This window comes from Cygnus olor, chromosome 1, assembly GCF_009769625.2.
Source record: "Cygnus olor isolate bCygOlo1 chromosome 1, bCygOlo1.pri.v2, whole genome shotgun sequence".
NCBI lineage: Eukaryota > Metazoa > Chordata > Aves > Anseriformes > Anatidae > Cygnus > Cygnus olor.
In genome coordinates, this window is record NC_049169.1 from 7,841,105 (window position 1) to 7,853,914 (window position 12,810).

General features: G+C 43.6%; 1 protein-coding gene across 3 annotated transcripts; it reads left to right on the plus strand.

Moving 5' to 3' along the window:
- The first annotated feature begins 1,527 nt into the window (after nt 1-1,527).
- Nucleotides 1,528-11,847, plus strand: SUV39H2 (suppressor of variegation 3-9 homolog 2). Of its 3 annotated transcripts, none has more exons than XM_040547925.1 (6): nt 1,528-1,623; nt 2,617-2,762; nt 3,726-4,397; nt 5,871-6,017; nt 7,567-7,696; nt 8,774-11,847. In XM_040547925.1, the coding sequence occupies exons 1-6, from the start codon at nt 1,560-1,562 to the stop codon at nt 8,881-8,883; spliced, it is 1,269 nt and encodes a 422-aa protein (XP_040403859.1). In that variant the 5' UTR covers nt 1,528-1,559; the 3' UTR covers nt 8,884-11,847. The 3 variants fall into 3 exon arrangements, with proteins under 3 accessions (XP_040403859.1, XP_040403842.1, XP_040403851.1); XM_040547908.1 differs by having other exon boundaries at nt 1,535-1,674; XM_040547917.1 differs by lacking the exon at nt 1,528-1,623 and adding an exon at nt 2,048-2,392.
- The last annotated feature ends 963 nt before the right edge of the window (nt 11,848-12,810 follow it).

Consider the following 12,810-nt stretch of genomic DNA (forward strand, 5'->3'; position numbering starts at 1 on the left):
GATGCTGGCATTTTCCATACTGTGGCACTGTTCTAATCTGTATATCAGTATATATTTGGCTATAATCTGACATCTTGTGGTGGTGTTTGTTTTTTTTTTTAAATTTAGGAGGGGAAGTAATAGAAAGTGGAACAGGCAACTATAGTTCCAGGATTTGAGGGTCTCGGTCTTACATACAGTTGAGGAAAGCAGCAGTTCAGCCCTTAGGTAGGGCCAGATGTTATTTTGTCAGATATTCAGAGTGACCCTGTAGTACCTCAAAGGCATAAACCAAAACTAGAGAGAGGGATGCCAATCTGGATTTTTAAGAGACTTGGATTCAATTACTACTTTCTGACAGATTTCCCAAGTTTGTCTTGAGCTCCACAGTTACCTGTTGCATTTACCTCAGTTACCTACATCCATTTTAGTATCCTTTTTACCTTACAAAAGCAATATATCCTATGTACATATAAATCTTACTACATTTCAAATATAAGACTGGCTTACCAGACTAAGCATTTGATTTGAACTTGTAATACTCGGAAAATTTTGCCTCACCTACTACTGGCTCTTTGGTCTCCTGAAGGTAAGTGAATAAATAGTTCATCAGTTCCTGTCTGGAAGCTTTTAAAAGGAGTCTTGGAAAACCCGAAGTCTTACTTGGTGTGGGCAGTGGAGTCCCTTAGCCCCATACTGTTGCACCTTAACATCAGCTTGGAAGAAATCCTTGTGGAGAGACTGGAGTGCTAGCTAGTGGCTGGACATCTCTGAGGGGTGTGTATTTTGTGCACAGCAGTACAAATTGCTGGGGTTTGGGGCTGACTTGAACAGCAGACCTCATTTCTGGGAAGTGTATTGTGGTGGGAGAATACATTTTTGGTTCAAAGTGCCTGAAATATTCCCTTTTGACTGTGGAGGTCAGTATCTGACAGAGCACTAGTGAGGGGCCTCAGGGCAGCCTTCCTGGGGCCTCCCGTTCCCCCTGCCCCACGTGTGGATGCTGAGAGTGAACAAAGAGAAGGAGCCTGGGCCTTCCTTCATCTGGCACACGATAAAAAGATGGGGTCTGTAAAAGCCACTTCAGCATATGCTCTAGGTTTAAAACCTCGTGTAAGATCTGTAAAAGCTGCTTTAACACACAGTTTAGGTTTAAAACTTGATGTGAGAGTTTTATTATTAGTAGGGGAGAGCTTAAGTCTTGCTATACCTTCTTGATGGGGGTTAATTTTCCGTATAGCTGCTGCTTTTGTGGGTTTGTTTCTGTGGAGGAGTCCTGAGGAGCGTGGGGGGGAGAGAAGTGTCTTGGGGGGGGGGGGGGGGAAGTGTACCTTAAAGCAGGGTGAAAAACGCTTCATTCCTAATTTTTTAACGTAGTTAGAGAACCTTGAACCTTTGTCCTCACCCGCGCCCCCTAACCCTCTCCTTTCTCCCTTCACACCCCCAAAAAAAACCCTCCCTAACCGTGACGGGGGGTGGGAGGGGGGAGAACGGGGCCGCCTCTGAGGGGCCGCCTCTGAGGCCCCGCCATGGCCCCGCCCCGTGCTGCACGGAGGGAGGGGGGGGGGGGAGGGCGGAGCATGGCGGGCCCCGACCCGCGCCTGGCGCCTGCGGCCCCCTCCAAGATGGAGGGCTGGCCAGGAGGTGAGGCCGCCGGACACCAAACCCCTCGCTTCCCCTCCGCCTCGCTGAGGGGTGAGGAGGAGGAGGAAGGCTCGGGGCTGAGGGAACCGCCGCCGAGCCCTCCCACCCCCACCCCCCCCTCCCGTAGCAGGAGCGTTGCAGCCGAGCTCGGCGGTGTGGTGGGGGGGGGTGGTGGGGTCGGGGTTGGGGTTGGGGAGGTTTTTTTGGGGTCGTGGGAGGGAGGCTGGAGGTTGGAGGCCTCGCCGGCGGCCGAGGAGGGCTGAGCACGGTGCTGTGGGGGGGGTGCCTGAGGTAAATGTGAGGGAGAGGGGTTGGGGCTGCTGTAGGGGGGCTGGGGGAAAGGCAGCCGCCCCCCTTCCCTCCCTTTTTCCTCCTCATCCTCTTCATCCTCCACCTTCTCCTCGTCCTCCTCTTCCTCCCCCAGCCCCTCACCGACTTCCCAAACTTCCCCCCCCGCCCTTGCCCCTTCAGCCCCCAGCAGCCTCCCTCCAGCTCTGCGATCCTTCTGGAAGAGCCTCGGGGCCATGACTCCATCGGTCACCATGGTCCCGTCACGGGGGCTGGGCTCCCCTCCGTGCCCCTCACGAGCTGCAGGGCTTTGGCGGTCCCCTCGGAGGTCCCGTTGAAGAAGGGAGGCTCTCTTGGAGCTGTGCCTCTGTTATGGGATGCTTTCACCGTAGGGAAACGCTCTCCCTTGGTCTTAAGGCGCTTTCCGCCCCTGGAAGGGTGTTGCCGCAGTGCCTGCCCTCCGGAGCGTTGGTTGTTCCTTGTAAGTATGCGGCCAGGCACGCCGAGCCGAGGTTCAGGGAGGGAATCGCTGCCGTGCTTCTGCTTTGAGCCTTAGGGTGAAGTTGGAGAGACGCCGTAGGTGTGCGAGAGGCTGCTGGCACAGGTGGTACCGCGGGGACTTTGGGTTGAGGCACGTGGAGTGCATAACGGTTTCAACTCAGCCGAGACATTAAATAGGATTCTTTACCGATTTTCTTATTGTAGCCTGGTATGTGCCATGTCTAGCTTCACTTGAGACCCTCCAAGAATTATGTAGGAAGGAAAATCTCAGATGTAAATCCATTGGAATCACCAACAGGAGTCTAAAGAGTTATGAGGTGGAATATTTGTGTGACTACAAGGTAGAAGAGGTAAGAGAAACACAGACCGATTTGATCACTCTTTCAGCTGAAATTTGGAAGCAAGACAAAGGTAGTTTTGCTCATAATATAAAGAAACAGGCTGCAAGTACAAAGCTGTTGATGACATCGCATGAAATATCTTTTAAACTTTGAACTGTAAACAGAAAGCGGTGTAGTTACCTCCTTCGGTATGTTGAAGGAAGTTTTCTTCTGAAATTATGGAGATTTTGGAATACAAAATGCTTCACCTTTGCATATCTAGAAGCAAAACCCTGATGCTTTTAGGTTGTAGCTTGGTACGTATTACGATGCTTCTTTATTTGCAGGTTAACTTTGTTTTTCTCTTGAATGTTGTAGTCTGTCTGATGAAGAGTTAGGGCCATGTGCTGCCACTGGATTCCTACGGCTTGTTCTTGCCAGTGAAATTCAGTATCAGGATTTGGCCTTGTTACATTTACTATGGTTATTTGGCCCTTCTAAAATACATGCAAAGCGTGTGCTTCTCGATTGTAAATACAATATTAAGTGTTCTAAACAGATTGCTTCTTTAGGAGCATGGTTGATACAGGGCAAATAGTGTTTTTTAGACATTTGCTTGGTAAGTTTAGGATTTTATTTTTTTGTTCTCTATGTGATATGACTATATTCTGCTCATGCGTACGAGTCATACAACTAGATAGTTTAATTTGCTTAACTGCTTTAAGAAACTAGCTTCTTCCTGGTGTAAGATTAGTGACCTGAGTTCTTCACAGCTGTGTATTTCTTTGCCCCTAGAGGTGGTACGTGGAGTATCCGAAGTTGTGCTCTAAGCTAACTTGCCAACAGCAAACTTGATTTTTCCCTTTCTCCCCAGTTCTAATTGTTTTGGGGACATCAAGACCTTCTGTACTGTGTGGCATTTCTTAACTGCGGAACTCTGGATTTCAGTAAACAGACGCATGGCTAAATCTGTATCTGTTTCTGTATTTCAAGGGCACAGAATACTATCTTGTGAAATGGAAAGGATGGCCAGAGTCTTCAAATACTTGGGAGCCTCAGAAAAATCTGAAGTGTCCGTTGCTTCTTCAAAACTTTCTTAGTGACAAGAACGAATACTTATCTCGAGTGAAAGAAGGCAAAGCACTGAAAGTGAGAAACCATGTTAAAGCCTTGAAACCTGCGGTCGCAGATTACATTGTAAGGAAGGCTAAGCAAAGAATAGCTCTGCGGAGATGGAAAGAAGAACTCAACAGGAAAAAGAATCATAGAGGAATGATTCTCGTAGAAAACACTGTGGATCTCGAAGGTCCTCCTTTAGACTTCTACTACATTAACGAGTATAAACCTGCTCCGGGAATAAATGTAATCAATGGAATAACGACTGGCTGTGAATGCTCAGACTGCCCTGCTGAGAAGTGCTGTCCAAAGGAGGCTGGCTTTATTTTGGCTTATAATAAAAAAAAGAAGCTGAAAATCCAGCCTGGCTTGCCCATCTATGAATGCAACTCGTTTTGTAGGTGCGGTCCCAACTGCCCTAATAGGATAGTACAGAAGGGCACGCAGTATTCTCTTTGCATCTTCCGAACTAACAACGGACGAGGCTGGGGAGTAAAAACCCTCCAGAAAATTAAAACCAACAGTTTCGTGATGGAGTATGTCGGAGAGGTATGTATTTATCTCATACGGATTGATTATTTACTGTGAAGGAGGAAATAGGAGAAAATCTTGATGAGCCCTCTCTTGGTTTTAACACTTCTTGGCTTTCGCTGTGTAACAGAGAAGTCTGCTTTTGGGCAGGGGAGTACACTGACTAGACATTCAAGCTGGCAGTGAAATTACGTTGACCAATATGTTCTCCATTCCAGAGCAATTGTAAAAGGCTGAATGTGAGGAGAACACTCATCCTTTGTGTCGTTACAGAATTCCTGTAGATTTGTGCTCTAGCAGTATTTCAAAAGATGAGTCCTTTTCTTTCCTGGCAGTCACATTCCTCATTCTTCCCTTATCTTTATTGTAGTTTTTGCTGTTCCCCAGGCACAGTTGTTACCAAACTCCCCACCCAGTCTCCGTCCCTTTTCTGTTTTGTCTGGATAATCTGTCTCATGCTGTTCCAAAGCAGAACTTTAATGTTGTGAAGTGCAGACCTCGAGTTAGTTACTCTCAAGATTTTGTGTTGCCTTGTGTTATCTCCTTCAGCCTCTGCCTGCTTCAGGGATCTTTACACCAGTAGCTCCTGGCAGCCTCTCTGATCCGCTCTGGTGTGCTTCTGCCACGTATCTGCCTTGCTAATAAGATGATTCAAAATAATTAATTCTGTCCCCACTTACAAATGTTTGTGGTCTTCATTGTATTTATTCTTGCCCCAAATCTGCTAACTTGTCAGGTTCATAGCCTATTAAGAAAACCTTGTAAACTTACAGGAGACTGTTGTGAGTGCAGAATTCTGTTGCTGAAAGCGAAGAGTACGTTTATCCTCTCCTGTGAACCTGGTGATTCCCTACTGTTCTCAAATTTGTTTTCAAAATTTGTTTTGTTCTCAAATAAGTTCTCAACTTTGGTCTGTCAGAAAAATTTGAGTTATTTTGTCCAATTCTGTTACTTCTTTTATCTGTCCTGCTGCCAAATTGTGATATATATATATTTTTTTCTTTTTCTGATGGTGCACAACAGAATACATTCAAAGTAACAGGCTGCAGGTGAAGTTTTTAAAGCTTAACTTCATAAATTCAGCTTTGCAAAGTGGTGTGGAGACCTAAGTTATCGTGAAACCAGGAATTCCACAGAGGCGACAGCATCTTTCATTACAGCCAAAAGTCATAGGAAGAGTTTTAAAGACTGGTAACTGCCGTTCCAAATTTTACGTGAAGTTAACAAAAGGCTTTGTGGGTCTAATGAAAGAATAGTATGTCTAGAAACTCCAGGTAGGAACGGTTTATTTGGCTTCATCAAAACACGTAATGCAGGTGATGATTTTTTCTTTTCCTGAGACAAAGTAGTGCACCGGCCGTAGACAAGTTACACCAGACAGCAAACGTGGTGTTGTTCCTAAGCAAAGTTTTCCTGACTTGATTGTGATGTTTGTTTTAATTTTGTAATAGTTAATAATATGATGCAGGTTTCTTTTTTCTCTCTCTTTAGGTGATTACAAGTGAGGAAGCAGAGAGACGGGGCCAGCTCTATGACAACCAGGGCAATACGTACTTGTTTGATTTGGACTATGACTCAGATGAATTTACAGTGGATGCGGCTCGCTATGGAAATGTGTCCCACTTTGTGAATCACAGCGTAAGGCCTTGTTTTGTATCCCAACTGCTGACAGAATCACCCCAATTGTGCCAGAAATGCTCTCCTACTGCGAATATTTTAGTGTCGTATTCACCATTTTTCTGAAGTAGCGTGTTTTATTCCAACACAGTCCAGTCACGTAGCAGAATATAATAAACAGAGTGGCATACTGAGCCTTGCTCAGAGTGAGACTGCCTACACAAATCCGGGAACGTGAGGCTGCATCAGGTGGACAGCTGGTAGTTCTAGGGGAGTCGGTGCACTACCAAAATAGGGTTTGTTTGGTTTTCAAGTAACGAAGAGGCATAACACATGAGAAACGCTTCATCAAGTCAGTGAGGAGTTAAAGACGACGGAGCTGCTGCATTGTTTTGTAGCAGGGCAGGGTAGGAGAGGGTGCGTCAAATATCCTTCAAACCTTAGTAGATGATGAAAAAAAAATGCTGTTTTCTTTGGCATTTCTCTTGTGTAGATAGATACCTTCTCCCCTTCTTAGTATCAAATCTAAATTTGCCAGAGAACCTGAAAGTACATTTTCCATAGGAAACTTTTGTTGTGTTTTATTTCCTATCCAATTCAAGTACCTACAACACAAAGGCTGAGCTGCATCTGTAAAGGAATTACATGTTTTTAGTTCAGGAATGATGTATTTCTGAACAACGTGGTGTTTACGAGGTCTGCAGTCACTGTTGTACAAATAAAGTAAACTCGTCTTCAGGTCGGTGAGCTGATGACATCATTTGTGTGTCATGCAGGCTTGTTAGGGAGGAGGATGAAGAAGAGTTTTAGAATTGCAATTGCTCGCTTTTGGAAATGGCAATAAATTATTCCTGCCCTTGAGCGCGGAGTTAAAAGTCTAACTTGAGTTCTGCTTTTGTAACGTGAGATATATTTTACTGTTGAATAGCAGAAAAGTGTGCGTGCAGTTTAACAAACTGTCTCAGAGACTGCTTAAACTTAATCTAGAAAACCTGAAAAAGTGGTTCATAGTTCCTGCCTGGTTTATTTGACACACACACTCCTCCTCACCTGTAGCAGATAGCTCAAAAGCCAAGCAGGTTAGCGATTAGAAATAAAAAAAATACCTATAGTATGAGAATGTTATTTCTGTTTTTTTTTTCTGACCTGGAAGCAACATTCACGCTCATTATTCTATGTTTAGGTTTATGTGGCTTGAAATGCTAGGTTGTTCTTCTCTTCTCAGCTTTAATTATTTTTGTGGGTTTAGTAAGTAAATCTTAACCCCGAATGTAGGTTAAATTGTTTTGTTTGCCATCTTTTTTCATTGCCATGTTTTGAAGGTACCATTTTTTTAAGTAGGCTGTTAGATATTCCTGTAGTCCCTGCACTGTGCAAAGGTTATCTTCTTGAAAGAGCTCTACTCTGAATGTTCTCCTTTAATGCTATTTCAAAACTGGAATTTGTTGATTTCAGATGACTTCATTTAGGACTTCTGTCGCTGAGAGAAGAGCCATTCCCTCCACTTCCTTTCAGTGAAACTTGCGGTTTTTTTTTTTACCAGAAACTACATCATTTTTTTTCTTTACAGTGTGATCCAAATCTCCAAGTCTTCAACGTGTTCATCGACAACCTCGACCTGCGTCTTCCTCGAATAGCGCTGTTTTCCACGAGAACCATCAAGGCTGGAGAAGAGCTCACCTTCGACTACCAGATGAAAGGTCTGCAGATTTCAAACCTGTTCTCGGGGGAGGTACGGGGCACTGGCTAACTTTGCTGCAGGCTGACTGGTATCGGCATTTTAGGTGCTCAGAGCAGGGGCTTGTGGCTGGAACCTCTGACAAGGCAGCTTATTTTAAAGATTTGTTGCAGGGGTGCTCAATATAGTGGTCAGGGTAAAAAAAAAAAATGTGTTTGGATACCTTTAAAAATTTATCATCTTTATTCCAAGTGGCATTTCCGGTACTTTTTGAGGAAACTCCTTGCAAGCACCTGCTAGTGGCAGCCAAGAAGCCAGTTATAACAGCTGAGTGTGGTCTGAGGTGCGTCACTGTGTTGTGGTGCCTGCAGACATCAGCTGTGGATGTAGGTCCTGTGCTGCAGATGTTTAGGAAGAAGGAAAGTCCAAAAATTGAGTGTCGTTTGCTGGGCTGGATGCAGGGATTGTTACTGACTTCAGGAAACACAGTTCTTGGTAAAATATTACTAGCTCTTTGATAGTTGATTTTTCCATTTGGGAATTCTTCCGCGCTCTCTTCCCCCCAGTACAATCTAAAACTTTTTAGTCTGTCTGGCATTCGTGTTCTGTGTGTTAAGCTGTGTTTGCCTGCAACCCACTAAGCCACAACAGAAGTGTTGTTAGCCCAGCTACTTAACATCCCAAAGGAGTATATTTATGCTCCAGAGCTGCACCTCGTTCTTGCAGAAACTCTCTTTCAGAACTGACAAATTTATCTTAAATCTCTTTTAAAAACTCCATTTTTTGTGGTGTGTGTGACAGTCCCCGTTTTTGGTTTTTTTTTTTGGTGTGTCTGACACTGACATTGAAGGCCCGTCGCAGTCTCAGCTGACTGGGATGAATAGCTCGGGTTTGTTGAGCTTTGGATTCTGCTGCTACCTACGCTCTGTTGTGTAGTTGTAATGGGGGTGTCAGGAGAACGCAGCATAGCTTCACACACGATTCTTTCAAGACCTGGGGTGGTAGGAGACTTCTGGAAGCCGTTTGCCTGCCTTGCATACCTAGCGTGGTTTCGGTCTTTCTTTTAAAATTTGCTTATTTGTCTTTGTCTGTGCCGCAGGTTCGATAGATCTGTCTTCAGACTCTGCAGATGGTCTCAGCCCCTCCAGAAAGAGGATCAGAACAGTGTGTAAATGTGGAGCTGTGTGTTGCAGAGGTTATCTCAACTGAGTTTGGGTATCCAACGTCACAAATACTTTGTTCTCTTCTAAAAGTGTTTTAAGAAGACTCTTCTTTCACACATATATTATTCTTACAGCTAATGTAAACGAATACAATGAAAAGAAGGTGTTCTGTTTGTAACTGAAATGGCATTGGCCAAAGAAAGCGATCTAGTGTTTCAGGCTGAAACTGATATCAGAGGTTAAAGTTTGATTTCTATAGCACTGTTCTGTAGGAGGGAGAAAGGTGTGTGGTAAGAAAACTCTTTAAAACGTACCTTGATTTGGATATTGAGTGTGAGCTTACAAAGTGTAGGCATTTTAGGAGCTGATTTCAGTGGGATGAAGTCGTGTTGCATATTTTCTGTACCTTAAAAAGTCTGGAGACATCCAATTCGAGTCCTGAATCATAGCGGACAGTTTCTTTGCTTTTTTTCCATTGGTGGTGTTGAACAAAAGAAAGGCTCGGAGAGATTTGCAATAACATTTCTGGCCCCACGATGAAGGAGGGCCGTCGGAGTGTGGCTAGATGAGCGTTCACAGGAATGCAGACTGCAAAACGTCCGCTGAACTCCGCACAAGTCATCGGTATTAGCAGAGTCCAGATGTAAGGTCAGGTCTCGAACAGTTTTAGCTGATGTCACGTTACTTAGAAGTTTTACAGATAGAACTTTGCCACTTGTTAGGTTCTGACTTTCAGTTAAGATTCTAGAGGGGATCTGCAGTTCTGTACAGAATTTGTAAATACCGCACTGTTACCAGTAACGTACGCTGTTCTGTTCCCGCTGCAGAGAGCTGGCAGTCATTGCTGAAACAAATTACTGGCTACGGTTTGGAAATAGATAACGAAGAGGGAAAGCAGCCCATTGTCTAGCAAAGCTGATGCATTCTGGAGATGGTTACCTGTTAGGTGCAGCAATAGCCTGGGAATTGATTCGTATTAGCAGTTGGTTCTGATTAAGTTTTTACATACTGTGACTTTTTTTACCTAGTGACAGATTTTTAAGAGACTAGGCCTATTTTTTCTTGTTGCAAAAATGTTAACTTCAGTGAAGTTAGACTAGGGATGAGCTACCCATTTGCTGTAGATGTTTGTAAGATGTTCTTGAATGTAAAGGCTGAGAAACACACAGTTCTTCAGCTGCTTGAATCTTTTTTTTTTTTTTTTTTGATTATCTTCAAGTTGACTTGATCTGTTCGTAATGTATGCTAACTTTTGCTTGGCTTCAAAACACTGGAGAGCAGTTGAGTTAGGTTATGAGTGAAGTTCCAGCCAAGGTCCGGGGATGATCGAAGGGCTTTATTCTCACGGATAAAACGCTTGTAAAGCTTGCATGTTGCTTACAAACGGCATAAATGTCGGTAGGGTCAGGCAGAATTATGTTGCTCCATAACTGGATGCGAGCTATGTATCATAGGTCAGCTAGTTACCTTTATAAGGTGCACTGCTGTTGGCTCAGGTGAATGAAGTCAAGTACCCAGCATATATCAGTTTACTTAATTAGTTAGAAAATGCCTTAAACTTCACGTTAATTCCTAGCACTCCAAGAAGAGTGTTTCAAAGGATAATACAGGTTGGTTGTTGATGAAGAAGCACAGTTGCATTGGCACTCAACATCCGGCTCTTTGGCGGAAAGTGACATTTTTATATGCTACGAGACAGCAAAATCAGTTTGACGGTTGGGGTGAAGAGCGTAGGCCACCGAAAGTGCTCAGTTGTGTAGTCTACAATACAGAGATCCGCGTTGCAATCGATGTTTTATATTGTTTAATGGAGAAAGTTTGCTTAGATTTCAGAGTACCTGACATTTACCAGGCTCACCTGTATTCACACACCTGAATAAACACTGAATCTAGCCAATTTTTAAAATGCCATTTCTCTCACGCTTTTTTTATTTCGGTGGAATGCGGAGCTTTAACGTTACCGAGCTCTAGACGATCCTTGCTCATCTGGAGTTGTGCTTTCTCTTGCATGTAGCCCAGGTCAGCAGCGCGTTCCACGTGGATGGAATCTGCCATCTCCAGCTGCTCAACCTGCTGCCGTCCGCAGCCTTTCCTGTCGGTGCAGGAGCGGCGGCGGCAAGAAGTAGATTCCTTACCAAATCAGTTCCTCTGGCCTCTCCTGTGCGAGGTGACAGGACGGTCCGACACCCTTTTTGGCTATGTTTATGCCCAGTTCGATTTAAAGAATCACAAGTAAATGCATCTTGAAAGCTAAAGTCTTACTGGTTGTACTTGAGTTCAGTGTCTGCCTTTTTCCCAAGGCAGGATGTGTTATCACCAGCATTGAAATAACACTGTTGTTCTCTAAGGATGTGTATGTTACCTCTTGTGCGACAAATAAAGGACCTTTAACTTATATCCTGGGAGGTAACAGTAGTTTGTATTTATTTGAAGTTATTAGTCCATGGATCCTGTTCCTAGTTTAGAAGTTCAAACAGTGTTTATATTTACATATTCAGTGCATTTGGGATTGCAGTTGGTGAATTAGCTTGATGTTACACTGCGTCACTTTTAAAACTTGCTGTTCTTACGAGTTCAGGGGGAAAATTGCCAAATGGGAGGAGAAGAAACTTATTTTCAATTTCTTAAGGAGCCTAAACCAGCCTAGCCTCTGCCTTTGTTTTGCTTTGTGGTCTGGTAGCACCGTCACGGCCACTAGGTCAGTTGCGTACATGCACTTAAGAGTCCGGTAACCTGTGCTCTATCCTCTAGCTTTTGTTGTTTTTTTGTTTTGTTTTGTTTTTGAGGTAGCAGAACTAATGCTGCAAGATCATCTGTAAGAAAGCTATTGTCTATTTATTTAATCTCAAAGTTAAGTCAATCCTTTGGTTATTTCTAATGTATGTTTTAGGACTGTGTACGTTAGAATATGCAGTTTGTAAGCTCAGGAACATTTTCTTTTCATAATGTGTGATCTCTAGTATTGCTCTCTTCCTATAGTTTTTGATAAAAATAAATTAAATTTAGTTTTTCTCTTGTTGTTGTCATTCTTGAAAGAAAAAAAAAAAGTTTCCCTCTCAGAATTAGCTGGAACAGAACAGCTTGCTTTAAAGCTGCCCCCTCTTAATTCCCAGCTTTTAGCAGTGAAAGGACTGTAGCTGAGCACTCAGGAGGAAGTCATGTGTTTCCTTTTCAGTTTATGGCTTAGGGGAGCCGGTCTAAATTTGCAATATTGACTTGCCTAAAGCAGATGGGGTTCCTGTGTACTTAAACACACTGGAAACGTATTCTACTGTTAAGGGAACAAGCCAACAGACAAGATTCTGCTCTGTATGACTTTATTCACAGAGGTAGATAGGTACAACAGCGGTTTGGTTCCCTTTAACCTTGCTAAAAAGCAAAATAAAAATCTGTGCTTGGAATATGCGTTAATAAATCCCAGGAACAGTGGAAAAACACACGGATTTGAATAACCTTCAAGTCATACACAGACGATAGCAAATTTTCTTTTTTTTTTTTCCTGCCCCGTTCCCAGTAGCAGAACGCTGGCTGCTTTAACGTTCATGGTTCACTAAAAACAGCAGAAAATTTGATGTACGCAAAAGGGAGAGCTGTCATAATAGAAGTCTTCTTAATTCTTTGGGCCTAAGAGCTCATAGAACACTCAGATAACTTCTGTTGTTTAGGCATTTCTTCCTAGACACTGAAATTTAAGAACCTGAAGCCACATTTCCGTTGTAAAAGCTAAGAATTTTGGCAAGAAGTTAGTTATGATGGCAAACGTGCATGGAGAATTTGTCTTGCTTTAAAAAAAAGAGATCTGAACATGACCGAGTTCAGTAACATCAATGAGATGGTGGAGAGGAGGTAAAATTTGGTAATACAAGAGCCTTGAGTAGCAGAGGTAACAGGTTGGCTTCTGCTGCTGTGACGTAGCTTCCAAAGCAAGCTACTGCCGCCGGCTTTGGAACCAAACGCAGGGCATTTTATTTTC

Bases quoted from the DNA above. Each gene is read 5' to 3' on its own strand.
- SUV39H2 (XM_040547908.1), top strand. From the start codon at position 1,560: ATGGCGGGCCCCGACCCGCGCCTGGCGCCTGCGGCCCCCTCCAAGATG. The intron at 1,675-2,616 runs GTGAGGAGGAGG...TTCTTATTGTAG, and splicing joins CCCCTCCGCCTCGCTGAGGG to CCTGGTATGTGCCATGTCTA. The intron at 2,763-3,725 runs GTAAGAGAAACA...CTGTATTTCAAG, and splicing joins GTGACTACAAGGTAGAAGAG to GGCACAGAATACTATCTTGT.